Genomic DNA, 21990 nt, shown 5'->3' with positions numbered 1-21990 from the left:
ACTGTGGATCCTTCTCCCACTGCTGTCACAGTGGCCCCATGCTGGCTGTCACAGCTGCCAGCCCAAGTCCCAAACTGGCCCCAAATGGGGACAGATGCAGCCACTCTGCCACTCCAGCCAGGAGCAGCAGGGTGGGACAGGGCACAGGACTCCCACCTGATCTGCAGCACTGCCACCCCAGATCTGCCAAGCTGCTGAGGGCCCTGGAGGGAGGAGGGCAGCCACGGAACCCCTCATGTGCAGCCTCACCTGAGAGCAGAGCGTCGCCTCCTCGTGGAAATAGCCCCGCATGAATTCACAATACTCCCTGGAGGTAATTTCACACCTGCAGGAGGCACAAGTCACACAGGGAAAGCACAATACATCATTCCTGTGCCCTCCCAGGCCATCCTCTCTCCTTTTCCCATCCCATCCATGAGAACTGATGCCTTCAGCTGCCCCTGACATGGTGCAGTGTCACAGAAAAGGCACAAACACATTCCCATTTGAGCCCAGTGCCTCTTCACACACTCCTGCTGCTTCTCTCCTCCAGGAAAGCTCCACAGACCTGCCATGGCTCCAAGACAGATCCTAAAGCTGCTGTTTGGAGCTGGGAATAACCACCAGAGCCTGGGGAAGCTGTGTCTCAGATTGGGGGAGTCTTGTGCCTCTGCAGCTGGCAGAGGGGAAGGGGGGCTATGTCAAGAGTGTCCTGGTCATGACCCTCAGGGACAGAGAAACTCCTTGGGGCAACACACATTTTTCTCCCTAGCAGGGAAAGCCAAGCCCAAGCACTGGGTTAGTAATCAAGCTCAGGGATAACATGAGAAAAACAGAATCTTCCTCTTTTGCAAACCCAGAGTGGACCATTTCCTGGCATCTCCTCTGAGTGCCTAGGGACTGCAGGCTGGGGACAATGGAGCCTGTCAGGAACAAGCTGGCCATTCCTAAGGAAAAGTGCAGGACTCCCCAGCAGAATGGTTCAATCCCTCCAAACTGGTACCCAAATCCCTCCAAACTGGTATCCAAATCCCTCCATACTGCAGGAGCAGCTGAGTGAGATACCCTGCTGTGCCAGCCTCAGGCTGGCTGTTAACTCCTGCTCATCCCAGACTCCTGCTCCACCTGGGAGTCCTGTCATGGCTCTGTCCAACTCCCCTTCCCAGCAGGGCTCTGGGCTGTGGGTGGAAAGGACAAGGAGGGCAATGGCTGTGTCTAAAACCTGAAAGGGCCCCATGTCTCACCCCAACACCCAGCCCCTCCATAGAGGAAAGCTCACTACCTTCCCTTGGTCCCAATGCAGCAGGGCCGGCCTGTAATCACACAGTCCATGTGGAGGTGGTTGGTGTAATTCCCAGCACTGTTTTTTGTGCAGATCTGGAAAACAATAACAGGCTGCAGTCAGACAGCCACAGCTTTGCTTGCTGGCTGGGTAAAATCAAACCAGCCCCTTGGGGAGAAGCCAGATCCCAGACACAGCTCCCTGTGACAGCAGGATGGTGCCTGATACTCCATCTGCCTGAACATCAGTTGACACCTCCTCTCCAGCCCGAGGCTGAGCTGGTTTCCATCTCCCCGTTACCCTGACAGGATCCAGGGCTTTAGCTGGCACAGGACAGCTTCTGCTGTTCTGTCTTGGCTGGGCAGAGCACAGCTGCCCTGAGCTGGTGTTTGTGACAAGCAGCAGAAGCTGCACCAGAGGGCCAGCCCTCCCAGCAGCACAGCTGAGCTCTGCACAGTGGGATGCAAATGCCACATGGCAGCTGCCCATGGCACACTGTCCCCCTGGCCATGCTCACCGGCCACTTGGTGATGTCATCTGGCCACTCGTGGGGCTCCATCGAGGCTGGCTGCTCACACACCCTGCAGCAACAAAGCACACAAAGCACACATCAGCCTGAGAAATACCCTTCCCCAGCACCAGGTAGATTTCCACACTCTGCCTGTGCCCATTCCACAGCTCCTTGTGTCCCTGGGTGGTGACACTGCCACACCAGACCAGATCAGCCAAGGCCGTGCTGGTCACAGCCTCAGCCTCCTTCCAGCAGAGATCACAAAGGCAGAGAGCACACAGCTGCCCAGCAACAAACTGGATCCCTTCCAGATGGACACACCCCAAGGGCAGGAACTGAGCTGGTTTCAGCTCTACATCAGCCCACAGTGACTGTGCCAGGGCAGCCAGCAGCTGGCTGGGCTCCTGGACAGAGGGGTGCTAGGCTCAGGACTGCTGCTCCCCAAGCAGGGGATTGTGCAGGGAGCAGGTGAGGACAGGGAGAGGGTTGAGGAAGGCACTCAAGACTCTCAGGCTTAGTAAGTTTTAAATTATGCTTTTACAAACAGTCACAGTGGCTGAAGAACAGGGTTAAGAGCAGCTCACAACAGGCTTCTGTTCAAGTGAGCAGCCCACAACAGAGACCAGAGGTTAACAGAAATATGGTCACATCCTGCATCAGCCTCCCCTGCAGTGTAGGACATCACTGCCCCACACCCCTCCAGAGCTGCTGCTGCCTCATCCAGCAATCCACTGGCCTGGGACTGACTGCACAGCAGCCCTGTCCCCCCGAGGATGGCAGCAGGGCCAGCAGGACCTACCTGGGGTCCTGATGACAGACAGAACCAAACTGCCTCTTGTTCCCTGCCAGCATCGGCGTGCTGGGGTGATGGGGCCACTTCACCCACACGGCCAGCGTGGACTGCAGGAGAGAGGAGAGGTGTCACCAGGAAGGCCAGGGGAAGAAGCATGAGCAGAAGTGGCCCTGAGGCTGCAGGGCTGGCAGGAGCAGGGCCATGCACTCACTGAGCACTCCTCCTCCGAGGTCTGCACGCAGCCGGACTTGTCGTTGCGCACGCAGCACGCCGAGTGCTTCTCCTTCTCGCGCTTGGCGCTGATGAAGCTGTGCACCTGCTGGTCCTGCCTCATGCACGGGGAGAACTTGGCCCCCAGGTGGATCAGGGCCTCCTGCCAGACATGGAAACACTCAGCTCAGCCAAGGCAATCACTGCCTGGGCAGAGCAGGCTGGGGGAGCTGCTGGGGTAGCCCTATCCAGACTCAAGGGCCAGGGACAAGTCCTGCATGATGAGGCCCAACACACACCATGCACATTCTCCATATTTGCTTTGGAGACAGGTCCAGAACAAAAGCTCAGGGATTTCTTTGCCCATAGCCCCAGAAAAGGCCAGCAAAATGGCTGGGAAAGAAAACTTTGAGAGGTTTTCTCTTCATTTTTGTGTTTCCCAGGGGAATGGCATCAGGAAAGCTGTCCCACACCATACAACTCCTGCATTTTTTCTAACTTCATGCTTGTCTTTGTAAGAACAGGGTCCAAGGTTCATCCCAACCTCCAGGCACCCCACTCTACAGGGTAGTTGTGGGCTGGGAGCACTGCTGCTCCCTGACAGTGACAGCAGATCCCTGAACTCCACCCAGCAGGGCTCTGGTCCATGGGGTGGCCCAGCTGCAGAACAATCCCCCACCCACCAACAGTCCCACCAACAGCACTCACTGAGCTGGGGCCGATCCAGAAGTTTTCCTGCTGAACATATTTGACATTTTCATAAACTCCTCTGTTTCTCAAGACCTACAAGGGGAGGAAGCAAGAGCCCTGTGAGCTCCAGCCCCCAGGGACTGGTGAAAACAGGCCCCAGGATGAACAGGAATCCCCACAGCCAAAGACAGGACCCACAACTCCCTCCATCTGTTTTTCTGCAGCCATCAAGGTGTGGGCACCTTCAAGTTAAGGTTTTATTCAAAATGTCTGTCTTTGTCTGCTTCAACTTTCAAGAAATCCCAGGGCCTGGAGCCCTTGGAGTGGCCTGAGCCTGCACAAAGCTCCACAGAGCTGAGCAGCACAGACAGCACCCAGAGTCAGTGCAGGCCCAGGTGTTCTGAAAGCTGTCAGATGTACAACTGAGAAGCTCCCCAGGCATCTCCTGCATGGAGCAAGGACATGGCTGTAGAGATATCTGTACCCCAGAAACCTTTAACAACGTGTGGGAAGGCTAAAAACAGCTTCAAATCAGCTCCCAAAGTCAGACAGACAAGTCAGTTTTGCCCCTGGCAGAAGCAAAATCTTGCAACTGTAGCAAAAACTTAGCTTTGGTTTGAAGTATTTCCCTGCCTTGATCATCCTTCTGGTCTCCACCAGGAGGGGAACAAGCTGTTTGGAAGCTTTGTGCCAGATAAAATCTGACATCAGGGAGCTGCAGGAGGGACAGAAGGGGGTGTGGGGCTCCCAGGGACCCTGCAGGGAGCCCCCCAGGCTGGACAGCAGGCACCCAGCCAGGCAGGCAAGGAGCCACAAGCTGTGACACAACAGCTGAGGGCTAAACTCACACTCCAGGCATGTCAGGGGCATCACTTACTGAATCAACAGTTTCGTGTTGTGAGAACCCCACAGGGGCGATGCCGTAGATGCACACAGCGAGGATGGTGATGAGGGAGTGCACAAAGGTGACCCAGTAAGTGAAGAAAGGCCTGCAAGGAGGGAAGGGGAAAAGATCAGAGGCAGAAACACAGGCTATTACATCTGCTAACAGAATAGAGGGGAACAGCTGCTGTTTTCCCCCAGAAACCTTGCCAAAATCTGGGGTACACAGCCAGGATCACCGAGGAGTGCTCAGGACAGGAGGCAATAACCTGTTTACTCTGACTCCCCCCATTACCCTGGACTAGCACCCTTTCCCAACAAAATATCCATGGGAACATCAAAGCCCAATGCTGAACTGTGCTGTGTTTCTGAAATAATCACTCTAGGGGAATGCCCAGAGGCAGGGACAGCTGAGCCCTGCTGTTCACCACAGGACAGTGCTGGTGGCACAGAGACCTCAGTCCCTCCAGGCAGCAGAGACACAGGCACACCGTGGGGAGCTGGGTGAGGTCCCAAAATGCTGGCTGAGGACACAAACACACTGCTGTCAGCTGCAGCTGGCTCTGCTCTCCCAGGGACAAAGATGGGGGGCACAGCAGCACCCCGAGTTCCCCAGGGCCAGCAGCAATCCCTCACTCAGCAGCTCATGGGTGTGGAAATCCAGGGCACTCCAACATTTCTCTCTCTGCTCTGGGGTGTCCTGACCCCCAGGGCAGCACTGACTTTGACCCTCATTCATGGAGAAAGTTTCCTAGACTTCAAGATAGACTGGAATCCACAAAAGTGTGAAACAGATTATAGAGAGTAGTGTATGTGTATCGCTTGGTGAGAAATTTAGCTTTTGGGATTTTTAGTATGTTATGGATGGAAGCAAGATAGAGGGCACAGGATGTCATCCTGGGGTTTTTTTCATGCTTTTTCTTCCTTCTTCTTTATGGGTTTGGGTAGCATTTTGTAATTGGACAGAAAAGTCCACATTGCAGGCTCTGTGGGATCAGTTATTGGTTTGAAAGGGAAATAATCTAGGTGTCAGCTCTTAATTGAATAGTTCAGTATTAAAAGACCTTGTAAAAAGAGATCGTTGGCCATTTTGTACCTTCTAATGAAAAGCTGCCAAACTCACAGTAGTGAGACTGTTTTACTGATAATAAATAATAAACACACGAGTCTGAACATGAATTAATGTCCCAAGTGCCTTCAATCCAGACCTAGAAAAACCCACGACTGGTACCTGTCACAGACACATTTTATGAAAAATCCTTTTGCTAGGATCTTTTCTCCTGAGAAGCTGAATGGCCTCAGAAACGAAACATAAACAATAATTATCTGATGCTGTGGAATGCAACAGGTGCATCTTTGATTGGTCTCATGTGGTTGTTTTTAATTAATGGCCAATCACGTCCAGCTGTCTTGGACTCTCTGGTCAGTAAACAAGATTTTATCATTCCATTCTTTTCCTTGCTAGTTTTCTGATTAAATCCTTTCTTCTATTCCTTTAGCACAGTTTTAATATATCATTTTCTTTTGTAGTCCTTTCTGTACAGTGGGAGTATGGTGGCCTTGGAATGTGCTTTCTTGTACAATGTCACGTCATCATGGAACATGACAAGAATAGTGGAGAGTAGGCCTAGAATAAGGAGTCGTGGGGAGTTGTAGTGGAATCATATTGTTAGTCCTGAGGTGGTCAGGGGCTAGGGTCTACTATGTGATAAGAATGTGCTTGGTGTGCCATTGAGAGTTAGATATTTTCTTGTCGGTAGAGGCTCCGTAGGAGTACGAATTATATTTTCTTTTAAAATAATATATATAATAAAATAATAAATCAGCCTTCTGAAACATGGAGTCAAGATTCTCATCTCCTCCCTGCCAACACCACCACATTTGGTGACCCTGAGTGAGGAACACTCCCACAGGTTCCCCCAAAACGTGGAACCCCCGTGAGCGCAGCTCCCACCTGTGGTCATCCATGTCCTCGATCTGCCGTTTAACGTAGCTGTCGATGCGCTTGCGGTAGGTCCTGTTGGTCAGCTTGCCCACCATGCCCAGCCCGTAGGGCCTCTTCTCCTTGGCAAAGAGCTTCCTGACGGGCACGGCGATGCGCTGCCCGCGCCGCTGCGGGCTCACGCTCACCACCTCCTGCCGCAGGCGCACCTTGGGCTGCGCCAGGGCCCCGTCCTTCTGCTTCCTCCAGCCGCGCTCCAGGGGGCTGAAACAAAAGCAGGACACAAGTGGGGACCAGCCTTTGCGTGGCCTCTGGTGGCAGCAGAGCCTCTGTCTGTGCCACCTGCTGATGGCAGACAAGGTGCCCTGAAGTTGTGTTTCCAAGGGTTGCACAGAGCCAAGAAAGGAAAGCACAGAAATGGCAGAAAGCACAGCAGTAGGGACCAGCCTTTGCATGGCATTTGGTGGCAGCAGGGTCCCATCCCCTCCAGGCTGGGCAGCAGCTGATGGCAGAAAGCACAGCAGTAGGAACCAGCCTTTGCGTGGCCTTTGGTGGCAGCAGAGCTTCTGTCTGTGCCACCCCCTCCAGGCTGGGCAGCAGCTGATGGCAGACAAGGTGCCCTGAAGTGGGAGCTGTATTTCAAGGGGTTGTACAGAGCCAGGAAAGAAAAGCACAGAAATGACAGAAAGCACAGATGTAGGGACCAGCCTTTGCATGGTATTTGGTGGCAGCAGAGCCTCTGTCTGTACCACCCACTGATGGCAGACAAGGTGTCCTGAAGCTGTGTTCGAAAATCTTACACACAGAGCAAGGAAAGGAAAGCACAGGAGTGGCAGAAAGCACAGCAGTAGGGACCAGCCTTTCTGTGGCCTCTGGTGGCAGCAGAGCCTCTGTCTGTGCCACCTGCTGATGGCAGACAAGGTGCCCTGAAGTTGTGTTTCAAAGGGTTACACAGAGCAAGAAAGGAAAGCACAGAAATGGCAAAAAGCACAGCAGTAGGGAGCGGCCTTTGCGTGGCCTTTGGTGGTAGCAGAGCTTCTGTCTGTCCCACCCACTCCAGCAGCCCTGAAGTGGGAGCTGTACTTCAAAGGGTAACACAGAGTCAGGACAGGAAAGCACAGAAGTGGCAGAAAGCACAGCAAACACACAGAGTGGCACAAGGCTGCTGTGCCAAACTAAGCCCCATCACTGAGGAGCTCTCGAGGCTTTAAAGTTGCAGCCTGTTGGGGTGCAACAGGCACCTCTGCAGCCTCAGGTGTGTCTGCTTCCTCCCCTACTCCAATCCTCTTACTCTGCCCTCTGATATGAAATGCAAGTGGAGTTTAGCTCAGCAGTGGAAATACCTTTAAATGTCACTTCAATGTCTCACTTCAATGTCACTGGACTGGCAAATTGGACAAAAGTGAATCCAAGCAGCTTCCCAGACCAAGAAAGCAGCACTGTCACAGGCTGCAAGCTGTACCAGCTACCTCTCCCAATATTTCTTCCATTCCTCCCTTATTTGTACCAATGTGTGCATTTTTCAGAATAAAGCAAAGCAGGCCTCATCAACACAATAAAAATCCTGAGCATCCCGAGCTAAAACAAGGCTTTTTTGTCAAAATAAATCTGATTAACATTGCACAGGTTACTAGTGAATGACACCTACTTTTTAAGACTCTATCACATCCAGATCAATTTGTATTTCCTTGCTCTTAGACAGCAGAGTGAAGGTCACATCTGCAGCAGTCAGATCTGACCAAAAAAACCCAACTCCCTCCCATTTCCCCCTCCTCACTGCCTGGCCCTGCAGGAGGCATGCTCCTGACACCTGCTCTAGTCCAGTGTACCCCCTCTGGCTCCCCAAATGTCCCACTCTGCACAAAGACAGTGCCTGTCAGAAGTGCTGAGAGAAAACAGCCAACAACCCTTCTTCTGAAACACGACTGGAGTATCTGCAGAGATCATGACAGCTCTGAAGTACAGGCAAGCAGCAGCATAAGGGAGAATCTGAACATCTGGAGCCAAAATACTGCTGGAAACTTCAGCTCTTGTCATATTGCACCTTGCAGAAGATGCATTTGAATATCCCAACCTGCCCTTGGGAAGTTCTTCTGCAGCAGAAGGTGCAGGTTCCACTGCAGCCTGCTCTTGCCCAAGAGGTCAAGTGGTTTCTGTGGGGTGGACATGGTGCTTCCCAGTGTTTGCAGTGCTGGAAATCTCCCCATGCCCAAACAAACGCCTCACCACATGAAAGGACACCCAACTGTGACTCTGATAACAGCTCTCTGAAACGTGAAAAAAATGTATTTTCCTCAAGAAATAAAACTATTTAAGGATATTGAAAGGGAACCAAGAAGACTGAAACCATCTCAGAGGAGTGACAACAAACTCCCACCATTTGTGCTTCCCCTTATGTTAAACACAGTGAAGTTCTTGGAAACACTTGAAGGGAAAGTGCCAGCACAGCAAGACAGGCTGAGAGCAGCAGAACCACAACAAGGACCTCCCTGTCTGCTCCATGTTCACACCCAGCAGAGCCCTGTGCTGGGGTGAGCTGACTCGGAAGCAGCACAGAGCAATTACTCAGTACCAGTTACTCAGGTGGAAAAAATCCAGGCACACAGTACAGCACCACCCACATATTTGTAGGGCTCTCAGCACCAGTGCCACACCTTTCTCTCATTTCAAGTGAAGAATGCAGCCCAGCTTGACACTCTGCAATGCTTCACCGCTCCTTGGAGCATGAGAACAGTTACTGGTGACTGTGGCAATGGCAACAGCTTTCTCACTTTTGCTCTCCATAGCCAAAGGCTGGGCCCTCAGCATCCTCACAGTTGATTTAAGTGTCTTTTGCTTCCTCAAGGCATGATACAATCTCTGAAACACATTAGTATGAAGCTGGAAGTTGCTGGAGTGACTGCAGAAGTGGCCTCAGAGTCACCTTTCACATCATGGGTAGCTGGGGCAGGAGGTCTTCAGCTGGATTTAAAGAAAACCCATCCCTGCACTGCTCTGAGCTCTGCACCAAGCACCCACAGCACTCACATCTTGGCTTCCCCACTCCAAATGGGTTGGCTACCCCATGCTAAGCTTTTGCAGCTACCATGAAGATACTCACAGTAGTAAGTGGCTTCTCTCAAGCTCATTTTTGTCCAAAGCACCTCCTGTGAGATCTGTCTGATCTGGAGGTTTCACCTCTGCATCTTTGATCGCAGCTTCTGACGGCGACTCGAACACTTCATCCGGGTAAGTGGAGAGCTCCTCATGAAGGACTCCTTCCTGGGCAGAGAGACAGCAGCCCCATCAGAAGAAGCCAACATCCCTCTTGGGACAGCAGTGCTGCTCTCTGCAACACACAGTCCTGCCAGAACCAGAGTCCTGCTCTGCCTTTGGCAGCACCACGCCAGACCTGCCCCTCACCCGAGCGAAGAAGGACGTGTCGAGCTCATCTGGGAAATCCACCGTGTCCTCCTCCAGGAAGCTGGCGGGGGTGAAGCTGCGCCGCTGGGCCCTCCTCAGGGTGCTGTCCTTCACAGAGCGGCCCTGCAGCCAGGGACAGCGACATGGGGCACTGCCAGAACCTCACAAACCCACCCCAGCCAGTGCACGGGCAGCCCACGTGCTGAGCTTGGTTGGAGCACAGCAGATGTGATGTGTGACACCTTTCTGGTGACACACACAGCTGTCACCCCATTTCTCAACCCACAGCACCCACCTCCAGGCTTGCCATGTGCTCCTCTAGCACATACAGTACAATGTGTCTGGCCAAACCACAGTGATGGCTGCTACTGGACACAGCAAAAAGCATCACTGAGCCCAGGACAGCAGGCACAGGGCAGGATGGAGAGACCTCTTTCACCCACTGGAACCAAGAGAGCTTCCCCCTGAGAGTTCTCTGCTTTTAGCCCCCTGTGTTCTCAGAGGCGTATCCATGTCCTCAGTGGCCACACCAGGTGCCAATATTCAAATCTGAGCACCTACTGGTTTGACCGCAGCATCCCAAAAAACTCACCTCCTTTCAAACCAGGACACTTGTACAGCAAGAGCCTCAGGTATTTCTGCTCTTGCTGGCTGCTTACCAGGTGCACATGGACCACCCAAAAGCCCAGACAGGCTGAACTGGACCTGCTAGAATGCCAAGCCCCGTACCAAAACCAAACCACCACTCCCACTTTCTTCCCAATCCTGCCTCCTGTACACATGGCCGAAACCCACCAGGAGGTGACTCCATTTCCTCCCTCCATCACAGCTCTCCCCACCCTTCTGCTGAGCAGCTCCTTGCCCACAGCCAGGGCAGGGACCCCTGTGGCAGGCAGTACCTTGACCAGCGCGGCGGCCGCCCGGAAGCTCATTTTGGCCACGGACTCGCGCTTGCGGCGCCGCGGGAGGCGGTTGAAGCCGGAGCGGGAGCTGGTGAAGGAGCACAGCGAGGTGGCCCCGGGGGTGATGGGCGTGTGGGGGATGCTGCAGCCGTCCGTGTCCTCGGCCATCCGGAACGCCCGGCCCCGCGCCAGGGGGTCGATGATCTGCCGAGAGGAGCAGCCCGTCAGCCCAGCCACCCCCAAAGCCTGTCCTGCCAAACCTCCTCTCTCCTCCTGAGACCACGGCCCAGGGATTGACCAAGAACCAGCCTGGAGGAACCAACAAGCAATTCTACAATAGGAATAACCTACTGCTGTTTTTTTTTTCTTTTGCTAGTATTGACTATTGTCAACCAGTCTGTTCCAGTACCTCACATAAGACTCCGAACCTCCTCCAGCCCTTCCTAAGCTGTCACAGACATCTTTTATGAAAAATCCTCTCCTTAGGGTTTTTCCTCCTGAGAAGCTGAGAGGCCTCAGGAACAAAATGTAAACATTGATTATCTGCTGCTGTGAAATGCAATAGGTGGATCTGTGATTGGCCCATGTTGGTTGTTTCTAATTAATGGCCAATCACAAACAGCTGGCTCAGACTCTCTGTCCGAGCCACAAGCCTTTGTTGTTTATTCTTTCTTTTTCTATTCTTAGCTAGCCTTCTGATGAAATCCTTTCTTATATTCTTTTAGTATAGTTTTAATGTAATATATATCATAAAATAATAAATCAGCCTTCTGAAACATGGAGTCAGATCCTCGTCTCTTCCCTTATCCTCAGAACCCTGTGAACACTGTCACACTAAGCTCTTGGTTTCGTTGTCTCCCATGCCAATGAGCTCAACAGTCAGAGAATGTGCTGCCTAAATAGGAGTCTGAGAAATCCCTAAAAACAGAAATGTTCTTTCTTTAGTTAGTTTCCTTCCTGATACTGGGCAACCCAGGACTTAAGCAGTTTCCTGTTATCCTGTTGAAACTATACTGTATATTTACATCTGCTTCCATTAATTAAATTTAACAGCTGGATAAAGCAGGCAAGCTTCCAGGAGCTGCAAGCCCTTCTTTGGGACTCCTCAGGCCAGTGCTCTCACTTATTCCAAACATACGAATCAACGTAATGAAAATATTGCCTTCAGCTACAAACCTTGCCTCTGTCCTTACATCATCACAGCTGTGGTTTCCATAAGACCTCTGTGCTTTATCCCAAGGTTTTACGAGCTTTTTTAATCCACAGTTGCACACTCAACAGGAAGCTTAATGATTGGCTCACACCTACTGACACCACGTTCTGATTTAATGTTAGCCCAGATACAGCTCAACAGTATTTCTAAGTCTCCTGTGAGCAAAGATTAGGTGCAAGACATTTAACAGAAAAGAAGACAACAAGGCAAAATGTGATGGAAAAATTCACCTACACTCTCCTCTGCTTTAGTGCTGCCACCAGGCTGCAGGTCACAGACTGATCTGCTTTGGAAGGAATTGTTTTCCCACTCACTCACTCACTCACTCAGTAAAGCACAGCCATCAACCACACTAATTAGTGTCACTGAGAGGAGTAGTGGGAAGAGCTGGATATTGTGGTTAGTTCTGGTCAATGGATGTGCCCAGCTGGGCCCTGCCCCCTTGGGTCACACTTAAAGGTAATAAGCAGGAGGCAGCACCAAACCCAGGTGCCCTTTGCAGACACTCACAACCACTTCTGAGGACCCATAAGCAGGGCTATAGCACCACTGATGCAACACTTTTCAAAGTCCTAAAATATAACCAGGTTTCTATGGGGACAGTAGCTCTGCTACAGCCTGCATTCTGCTTAGGGCAAGGCAAATGTCCCCAGTGATTCCAGCCCTGCTACTGCACATTTGGGTCCAACATAGCAGAACACAATTCTGTCCTTCAAAATGGCAGCAGGAAACCTGAGAGCTGCTGCTCATGCTGCACAGCCCTGATCACCACAGTCACAGCATGACAAACACAGCTCTGAGCCACCACAACAGCTGAGGGATCTCAGCCAACGAGACTGGGGGAGAGAGAGCTGCCAAACTGTACCTGGGCCGTGAGAAGTGTCTGAGCACAGAGCCCAGACGTGTCGAGGCAGAGCTCAGCCCGCAGACAGGTCACGGCTGCCAAGGCGCTGAACACACCGAGCAGGGAGCTCAGCCATGGCCCTGCCCCTGTCCTTCTGTCCCTCTGTCCCAGGTCACTCACCTTCTGCATGCCCAGCTGACAGGGTCCCACGTAGAGAGGAGGAGGGGTCTCTGTGCTTGTCAGGGAAATGTTGTCCTGGCTGGGCAGGTCCATCTCCCGGATGACCTGAGGCTTGAGCTTCCCGTAGCGCAGGCTGCAGTGCCGGAGGCTCTTCCTCTGCCATTTCTGAGTTGCATCGCTGTCTTTGCTCACCCCAAACCAGTCTGCTGTGCCTCTGAAAGATGCCAGCAGACAAGTGCTAAGGAGAAGGATGTTTGCTTGGACTGTGCAGGTGAAAAGACAAAGCCCTGGTGGTCACTTCCAGCCCACCCCAATTCAGAGACAGAACTCTTGCCCAGGAGCATCTCGCAGCTTGTCCTCAACCTGACAGATGCTGGCCAGAAATGCTTGACCATCAACAGCGTTCTGTCTCTTAGGACAGAAGAAAAATGACAGGAGATATTCACTGTGGGCAAAGGACAGTTTGTTCCGAGTTTTTCTAAAAATAAAGGAAAAGAAATGGTACAGAAATTCAGAAAGTAACTTGGTGAAAGGTGTTTCTTTACTTTAAAAACCATCTATTGCAAACACTTACCATCTTCAGGCCAGCTCTAGGTCCCCATTGTGAGACTGTACTGTTTCACAGCTCTGTGACTTGTCCCAAAAGCCACCAGAAATCTCTTTTCTCTCCCAGCCTCCCCTCCACACTCCCAGAACCTCCCTAACTTCCATCTCATGCTGCAGGGTTTCTAACCTCCTCAAGGGTAGCATAAAGAGCAAACTTGCTGCAGTTCTGGTCTCTGCAAAGGCAGACACACACACTTCTAAGCTGCTGGTTGCAGAAGCAGGAGCACAAGGCTGCAGCCACGAGGCAGGTTTGCTGCCAAGTGCCTGCTGCCACAGAAGAGCAGTGGATCAGAAGCAAAATCCCAGGAAGGCAGGGAGGGATCAGGATAAGTCAGACTAAAAGCCTATTTCAAATCCTGCAGGACAGCTGGTACCCTAAACTCGCAGGGGTCATGGCAGCCCTGCCAAGCAGTTCCCACCATGGCTGACCCATCCTCAGGAGATGACAAGCTGTCCCAGCCTACAGACTGGCCCAGGTGTTGAAACCTGAAAGTCCAAGCCAAATCCAAACCCTTGGCCTCAGCCCCCTGCTCAGGGGCAGGATCTCCAGCTGCTGAGAAGCAAGACCTCACAGATCACAAAGTGAGCGTTAAAATACACACTGGAGTAAAGGCTGGGATAAATCTAGAATTAGGCCACACAGGGGAACTGAGATAGTGCAAAAGAGACAGGAAATTAATCCTGTGGTTTTGAACACTTCCAAGCAAAAACCCCACCAACCAACAGGTGAAGGTGCTCTGCCACCATGTCAAAAGGTGTGTTTGAAATCCACAGCCTTGCTGGCTAAAACCCAAATGCCACCAGCAAGTCAACGTGCCAGCCTTTGGAGATGGGGGCTATGTGAAAATCTTGGGGCACCTCTGTGCTCCCACAGACCCACATCTCCTTGGAGCAATCTTCCTCTCCATCCAGAGCAAAGGCCCAGGGCCAGCCCCTGCCCTAACAGACCCACCAAGCCCATAGCACAGAGGTCAAGTTGCTCTGGCACAACACAAACCTCACAGAACAGCCTGAGCACTCAGAGGGCTCCCCACAGACTGCTGTAACCAGGATTTCAACAGCAAGGTGACCCTGGGTGACAAGTCTGTACACAGGGCCTCAAAGGGAGAGGGGCTGAGGGTGATTTGGGCCCATATGAGCCTCAGAGATCTCCAAAGCTGTGCTCCCACTGGTCTGGAAGTACAAACACCATCACAGGTGTTGGGACTGTGAGGAACACTCCAGAACAGCCAGAGACAACTGCTGGGCCAGGGCCAGGGTGAAGAGCTGTCCCACCCCTCCCTGATCATAGCCAAAATAATCCACTAAAGAGTTTAGGGCACCCTGGGAAGATGCTGAATGCCTCTGTTCAGTTGGCATTCATTCACATCCTGTGGAGTCCCCAGGGCACTGTAACAACCAACATCAGAGTCAGCTGTCACTCTTCTGTCACGATGAGCCAAGCAGCCCTGAAAGCCCAAGGCCAAACACAAGCAGCCCCAAAGGTGGTGACAGTGCCAGAGTGGCAGCTGGCCAAGGGCAGCATGGTAAGACAGGAATACAGGGCAGTAGGTCCAAGTCACACTGTCTGTCTGGTTTAAAAGTTTCCTAAGCTCCAGATTTGGGGTGATGGTCAATGGGCCCGTTGTGCCCTGGCCTCCTGCAGTGGCTCATCTCCTTGGTGTTAAGTAAACAAAGACCTCCACCTCAAAAAGAAGACAATCACATTTGCATTAGAAAAAGCCATGATGTCAACAGGGAAAGAGTGGATGCTGTATTCCATTCATCAGCTCTGAGCTCCTCTGCACCAACACAACAGCATCTGTTTGGTGCTGCTTCCTCTCCTTCCCCTCCTGCCCCAAGAAGGCTTTGGGGCCAACATATGCTGCACTGCTGCCAGCAAAGGCAGGCTGGGCTGAGACTGCCCTGGGGAGATATTCCAGCTATGGTGAACACCAGGAGGTTGACAGCTTGTTAGGAAAGGCAGGAGGGAGTGAGGCTGGCGGGTGGACAGCTTGTTAGTCCATGCTACTTATTGACAGCTGCCTACACATTTAGTAGGAGTGACAATTGTTTTCTGTTAGAGGCACACATGAACTTTCTCACTCTGCCTGTCTGTAGGCCTCTTGGGCAACCCTGGGAAGGCAATGTGCTCTCAGCAGCAGGCAGCCTCTGTGCAGTTCACAACAGCCCTGGCACACACATGCAGGGTGGGTGTCACACTCAGTGCTACCAGTACCTGAAGAACGATCGGGGCAGGGACTGGCGCTTTCGCAGGGAGCTCCTGCCCCCCCGGTGCCCACCCGCGGGCAGGGTCTGACTCCTCTGAAACCGAACCTGCCTGCTGCAAAGAAAAGAGAGCTGAGGGCAAGGAACCTCCAGGGCTCTGGGGAGGAGCAGCCACTGCATCTCCTTCCATAGCCCATGGGCAGCAGCGGTGCCCCACTGCATGTGACAGTGGCCTGAGCTGAGAGCACGACCTAAGAGAAACAACCAAGCTCAAGCCACACAGAAACAGCATCTTTGAGCCCAGGAGGCTGCTGAATCCTCTTGGTGCACCTGTGACATGTCTCACATTGCTCTGGAAGGTACCAGGGGTACTGCCAACCCCCTCAGCTCCCCTGTAAGAACTGCCTTCTTCAGCCCAGACACAGCTACAGATTCCACAGCTGGCTTTGCACACCAGTGTGAATCCATGGAGGTGTCAGCAGGCTGAGATATGATCTGCTTAGAGACAGTGACTGGTGCCCTGACAGGATCTTGCCTGGTGAACAAGTCTATCTGTGGCACATCTGCTGCTTTGCATGGACATCTCAGACACCCTGGAAGACTGGAAATGGTGTTAGATGCTTTCATATGAATCACTCCCATGCCTTGTTCTGGACTACACAGGCTTGACATTATGTTCATAGTTGATCTGTGTCCTCCAGGGAAGATGATATGGAGTCCTGCTGCAGTTTCACATTCTGTGTATTCTGAGGGTTGTGTTAAACAGAAAACTTGGCAGTCAGCCTTCCTGGACTCGCAAAACAAATCCCAAAACACAATTTAGGGATGTATGGTCTGCATTCTCCACTGTATTCCTAGCTCTGCTAAATGGAAAACAGGGATTTAGGCCTTGATACTTTCCATTTCCCTGGCCTTGTTTATGATCCACTCATTTCATGCTTTTATTGCCAGTGTTGTGTAATGTGTGCATCTCCTGCAGTTCTGCTCCTTGTTAAGTCCTTCCCAAAGTAAATCTGTCACAGTAGCACCAAAGCAGTTCACATTTCCTCACTCTTCTACATACAAACTGCATGTTGTGAGGACTTCTGGGACAGGTTAGCCAGGCTCTTCTACCCAATGCTTCTTGTCAGGGCCTCCACAGCACCCTCCCAGGATATCCCCTCATCCTTGACGTGCTCTTGCCTAGCTGTCCTGGCAAGGAACACGTCAGGAGCAGGGAGGCAAGGGAGGAGGCAGAGTAGGTGTGCAAGGACAGCCTCAGCAGCCCCAGAGGCTGCCCACAGCCCTGAAAAGAGCAGACACCATTTCACAGGCTCAGCCCTCTCAACCTCACAAGAAGCAGGATCAGAGTGGGCTGATGCAGGAGAGTTTCAGCACCAAGGCAGCTGGGGAAGGTCTGAGGCAAAGGAAAACAGTGTGTGGGAGATGTCCCAGAGCTGGAAAGCTGCTCCTTTGTGAGGGGGTGAAGCCTGGCTGGCTGAAAGTACCCCTGACCCCTGGAGCTCCAGGGATGCTCCTGGGATCCAGGCAGGCCTGACACACTGCCAGAGACAGAAATGAGCCATCTCAGCAGAAAAGCTGGGAGAGCCACTCCCTCTGGGCAAACTGGGATAAGCCTTTGCCATGGTGAGGGAAACAGCATCCTGCTCTGTGTGGCCATGTGTCAAGAGTCTCGTAATGACAACACTTTGTAGGAGTGGGACACAGGACCACAGCAGCCTCTCCCTGCTCTCCACCACTCCTCAGAGCCATCTCAAGGACCTGCCAGTGCTAGGAGCCAAGCTGCTGAGAGCCCTGCACAGCTCCAATGGGTTCTGCCTCCCCCAGCAACCATGTGCTCTCAGACACTGCACCAAAGCACGCCCAGTACAGCCCACCTACATTCACAGCTAAACATCAGGGCCTGACACATCCTGTTACTGGGAAACAGCCCCCACAGGGCATGGGGGCAGCCAAAACCTGTCTGTAAGTGGCAAACACCATTCATTGTCCTGGTCACCAGCATCTTCCTCCCAGGACTTTCCTCCTCATGCACTGCAGACAGGCTGTACAGCACCACTGGGCTTCTACACTGGGGACCAACCTGCACCCACCCTCCCACCACCTCCCAAGGCAATGAGGGACTGCAGGATGGCAGGACACAGTGCAGCAGGCCCCAGGAGCTCCGTGCCTCACCTCTTGATGGTCTGGGTGATGGAGGTCTGGCGCTGCAGCCCCGCTCTCCTGGCGGGGTCGTGCGGCAGGGACGGCGCGCGGCTGTTGTCGGCCGGCATGCTCACGCTCCGCAGGAACGCCTGGCGCCGCGTCGGCTGCGAGGGAAGGGAGGCAGCCAGAGTCAGACTTCTGGCGTGAGCAGGTCAAAAATTCAACATGGACTGCCTGAGCTCCTGCAGCACATCCTCCTGGCTGCTGGCTGCCCAAACCACACTCTCCTAGGCGGCTCCACAAGGTCAAGAGAAACGCAGTCAGTGGGATTTGCTTCTTAAGTGGCTCTGGAGCTGCACTAAAAGCCTGTGAGAGCTGTGGGTGGGTCTGCAGTTGCTGCCTGGTGCAGCCTAAGCAAGCTGGGAAAGGCTTTGTTCATAGCCTAACAGCCTGGGCACACTCACATGTCATGGCTAAATGTCATCTACCAAATGTGACACAACTCACCATGCTGTTCTCAGCTCACACAACTACCTCTCCAGGGCTGCTCTGGATTTCATTTTTATCAGCTCAGCAGAGAAACCATGTCCCATTTGTACAGGGCAGGCTGAGCAGACTGCCCCTCTGGCAAGGGAAGCTCTGATTGATCCTCTGGTCAGACACTGTCTCTGCCTCAAGACTACTTCAGCCTCTGTAGCCCAGAAAGATAATGATTTCTATTTACATCAACAGTTTTGATATCTTTTATGTAAAAGCAGCACACAGATACTCAGGTTGTAAGTCAGAAGTGCACACAATGCACTCTTATCCTGACAGCTGGGCTATGCAGAGAACATCATTTCCACCAGTTTCCATCATAAGCACGGAATGTCCCTCCAGGTGCCCAGCTGGATTTAGAGATTCCAGACAAGGCAAGATCCATCACAGCCTTAAATAATTGATTCAGAAAGTTTCAACTTGCACTGGTAAAACCCTGAACTCCACTTCTAATCCCTACAGACTGACCTCCAAACTCTTTCCTTCCAAGGGAAGGCCAGAACCAAGATTTAGCTGCCAGGAGCTGTCATGTGAGTGAAGTGCATTTGAGTCCCTGGATCACAGAATGATGAAGAGGACAGACCTTGATGTTCCAATAAAAGCTCCCTCTGAAGCTTGTCCTCAGCCCCCTCCAGGGAAGCTGTATAACCCTCCATTTCTCTAAACTTTTTTCACGTAAGTGACTGAAACCAGGTCAATGGTGCTGGGCAGCAAGAACCCTCTGGCTCTGCCTTCGGTGCCCAAAGCCTCTGCTCCTGCAGCAAGGCCACACAAGCAGCCAGCATTCATACCCAGGTCTCATCCCAACAGCAGTTTTTAATACCTTGTAGCAGCTATTCCTGATATTCTCCCTATCCCCAGCACAAATGAGGGTGTTTGACCCTCGTGCTTTGCACTGCTCCTATTAACCTATCACCTCATCTCCACTTCAGCACTCCTAAATGTTATGTATTTCACATCCCACATGGTCCTCTTATGTTCCTCCTGCTGCTAACAGCTTTGTGTTGCCAGTAACTGTTCTTTGCTGTTGCTGATGAAAGTCTGTCATTATCTTGGCTATTCATAAGTCAGATTCATACCCTGCTCATTTCAGCACAAGCTCCAGCACTTCCAGGCCCTCATGCTTGTCTGGGAGACCTTCAATCCTCCAGTTCCCTTAAGAAATGCTTGTTTGAATACCTCACTCTCATATCCCACATCCAAACACTCACATCCACTGATGTGAGCACATCAGCCACCCACCCTCATCCCTCCCACATCCCCTTCAGGTGGAGTTAATTACTGCTCATAAATTTACTCAAAGGCTCTGCCCCTTCTCATGTGGCCTCACGACCTGCCATCACACGCTGCCTTTCCCTGATGGGGATCCCAGGCACAGGGATGCTCCCAGCACATCCCTCCCCAGCTCCACAAACCCTTCCCTCTGTACCTGCACGGGCTGGAGGGGCTCCTCTGGCACGGGCAGGGGCACTGGCACCGGGATGTCCAGCTTCAGCCATGGTGGCTTCTTGCGCTGTAAACTGCTCGTGCTGTCGTGCCGCGCCTCCGACATCGTCCCACGCTTGTCCTCAGGCCTAGAGAGGAGAGACACCAGAGTCAGGAGGGAATCTGGCTCACCCCTCACAGCCCATGCTGGCAGGGTGAGCAGAGGGTTCTCCTCCCAGCTGTGACTGATGGGCCCCCAGCCCCACCTGGGATGAATTCCCCAAGTGCCTCGTGAGGGCTCGGGGGTCACAGCTTGTGCCCACACTGCTCATTCAGCACCTGACACTAAAGGACACAGAACCTCGAGCCAGATACAGGCACTGCAGTCACAGGTTTGAGCTGCCTCCCATTAAGATTTTTGCTGAGACTACTGAGATCCAGATTCCTTAAGAACAAGCCATGAATTAAATCTGTGTTGTGCACAGTAGATAAGTTTCTGGGTCTGTGGGTAACGCTTGCAGCTTGGCTGTAGGAAGGTACACTTGGGCTATATGGTACCTGAAACAAGAATGTATCTGGTGGGTGTACCAACCAAATATCATCCACTTGGGAGATAATGTCTGGGTTTTTGATGGACAGGCATAGCATATGATGTGGACCATCCCACATTTCATGGACTGTCTGATGGGGCAGAGAGTGTGAAGCATGAAGAAAATATGCTGGGGGGGGAATGGGGAAGGGAAGGAGAAAGGGTAGAGTTAGGTGTTCCTGTAGTTAAATTTTGTAACAATGGTTTTTCAGGCCATAGATCTTGGAGAGAGGCCGAGTAGGAATTTATGATAGAATTTGTTTTATATTTAGGGTTGTGCTTTGTTTTAGGGGAGGTTGGCAGTTGCATCTAACCCCTCCCCTTATTATGGGGGATGAATTCCCCAAGTGCCTCATGAGGGCTCAGGGCTCACAGCTTGTGCCCACACTGCTCATTCAGCACCTGACACTAAAGGACACAGAACCTCGAGCCAGATACAGGCACTGCAGTCACAAGTTTGAGATGCCTCCCATTATGATTTTTGCTGAGACTACTGTGAGATCCAGATTCCTTAAGAACAAGCCGTGAATTAAATCTTAATGAGATCTGGATCCAGACCAACCAGCTAAGTAACTGCAGTATCAAAAGCCACTGACCTCCCTCTAAAACCAGCTTGTGACTCACCAACACCCTTTTCTGCCCACCCAAAGCCAAGCACCACACTTTCCAACCCACCCACCACTTAGCAATTAACAAGTGGCCATTTCTCATCGCTGTTTCTAATCTCTTTTAAATGTAGTGATTTTCTAGAAACATAATACAGTGCACAGAGCAATACCAGTATAGCATGAACATTAGAGAACTGGCACTAATCCTGAACTAAGAGTGGTTTTCATACATAAATAATAATGATATGGTATTTAAATAAAAACCGCTGTGTAATCCAAACGCCGCAGAGAGCAGAGTGACTCGCTGTCATCTTGCCCACTCTGCTGCAGTTTTGCCCTCCTGTTTGGGACCACAGGAGTCCTTCAGGCTGGCAGAGCACCCACTTCACTGTGCATGCTCAGAGAAAACAGGTTTCACTGGAGGCAGATCAGCTCAGATGCCTCCACGGGTACTTTCCAGCCTAAATTGTGCTACAAGTTTGTATTTCTTCCTCTCCTATCACACACACAGCTTCAAGTGAACAGTGGGAAGCATGTGTGCTGAATGGGACAAGAGATTCCATTCCCTGCGGGCTCTCTCCTTGCATGGCCCTAGCCTGGCCTGCAGCCCTTAGCCACAGGGGACAAAAATAATCAAGTGCCCCAGCCTCTTCACCACAGTGGACAGATGGAATAAGCAACCAGTTAAATCTGCAGGCACACATGCTTTGACAGGGAGTAGGAGAAAAACTCTGTTGGAATTAAAACTTAGCGCTCTTACATTGCTAACACAGCCCATTTATTTTAAATGCAGAGTGAGTTTAACACGTAAGGATTCTTCCTTGAGAGAGGCCAAGTCCTAGGCCAGGACCAGAGGGATCTCCACCCTCTGAGACATTTGGCATGCAACAAAACAAGGCCCTGAGCTGCCTGAATTATCCCAGCCTTGCAGTGGCTGAGCCAGTCAACCTGCACGGGTCCCTCCCAACCTAAATTAGGCACCGGTTCTGTGAAACGTGCACTGCCTTGCAGGGCATTGCCACCATCTTCCCGCAGCTCTGCA

General features: G+C 52.0%; 1 protein-coding gene across 1 annotated transcript in view; it reads right to left on the bottom strand.

The window, feature by feature from the left end:
- Window positions 1-21990, bottom strand: part of RHBDF1 (rhomboid 5 homolog 1) — a 37061-nt gene that overhangs the window by 2162 nt on the left and 12909 nt on the right. The window contains exons 2-16 of the mRNA XM_058815827.1: window positions 19756-19900; window positions 17820-17953; window positions 15655-15756; window positions 12831-13044; window positions 10591-10797; window positions 9692-9814; window positions 9390-9550; window positions 6302-6553; window positions 4343-4454; window positions 3484-3558; window positions 2777-2938; window positions 2572-2672; window positions 1779-1842; window positions 1262-1356; window positions 250-325 (exon numbers count right to left, since the gene is read on the bottom strand). Of these exons, the coding sequence (XP_058671810.1) occupies window positions 250-325; window positions 1262-1356; window positions 1779-1842; window positions 2572-2672; window positions 2777-2938; window positions 3484-3558; window positions 4343-4454; window positions 6302-6553; window positions 9390-9550; window positions 9692-9814; window positions 10591-10797; window positions 12831-13044; window positions 15655-15756; window positions 17820-17953; window positions 19756-19878 (2001 nt within the window). The 5' untranslated portion in view covers window positions 19879-19900. The remainder of the gene's footprint in view (window positions 1-249; window positions 326-1261; window positions 1357-1778; window positions 1843-2571; window positions 2673-2776; window positions 2939-3483; window positions 3559-4342; window positions 4455-6301; window positions 6554-9389; window positions 9551-9691; window positions 9815-10590; window positions 10798-12830; window positions 13045-15654; window positions 15757-17819; window positions 17954-19755; window positions 19901-21990) is intronic.

The sequence above is a fragment of the Ammospiza caudacuta genome, chromosome 17 (genome assembly GCF_027887145.1).
Source record: "Ammospiza caudacuta isolate bAmmCau1 chromosome 17, bAmmCau1.pri, whole genome shotgun sequence".
In the NCBI taxonomy this organism is placed as follows: Eukaryota; Metazoa; Chordata; class Aves; order Passeriformes; family Passerellidae; genus Ammospiza; species Ammospiza caudacuta.
Note: the sequence above shows the minus strand (reverse complement) of the source record. Positions and strands in the feature narration are given on the sequence as shown.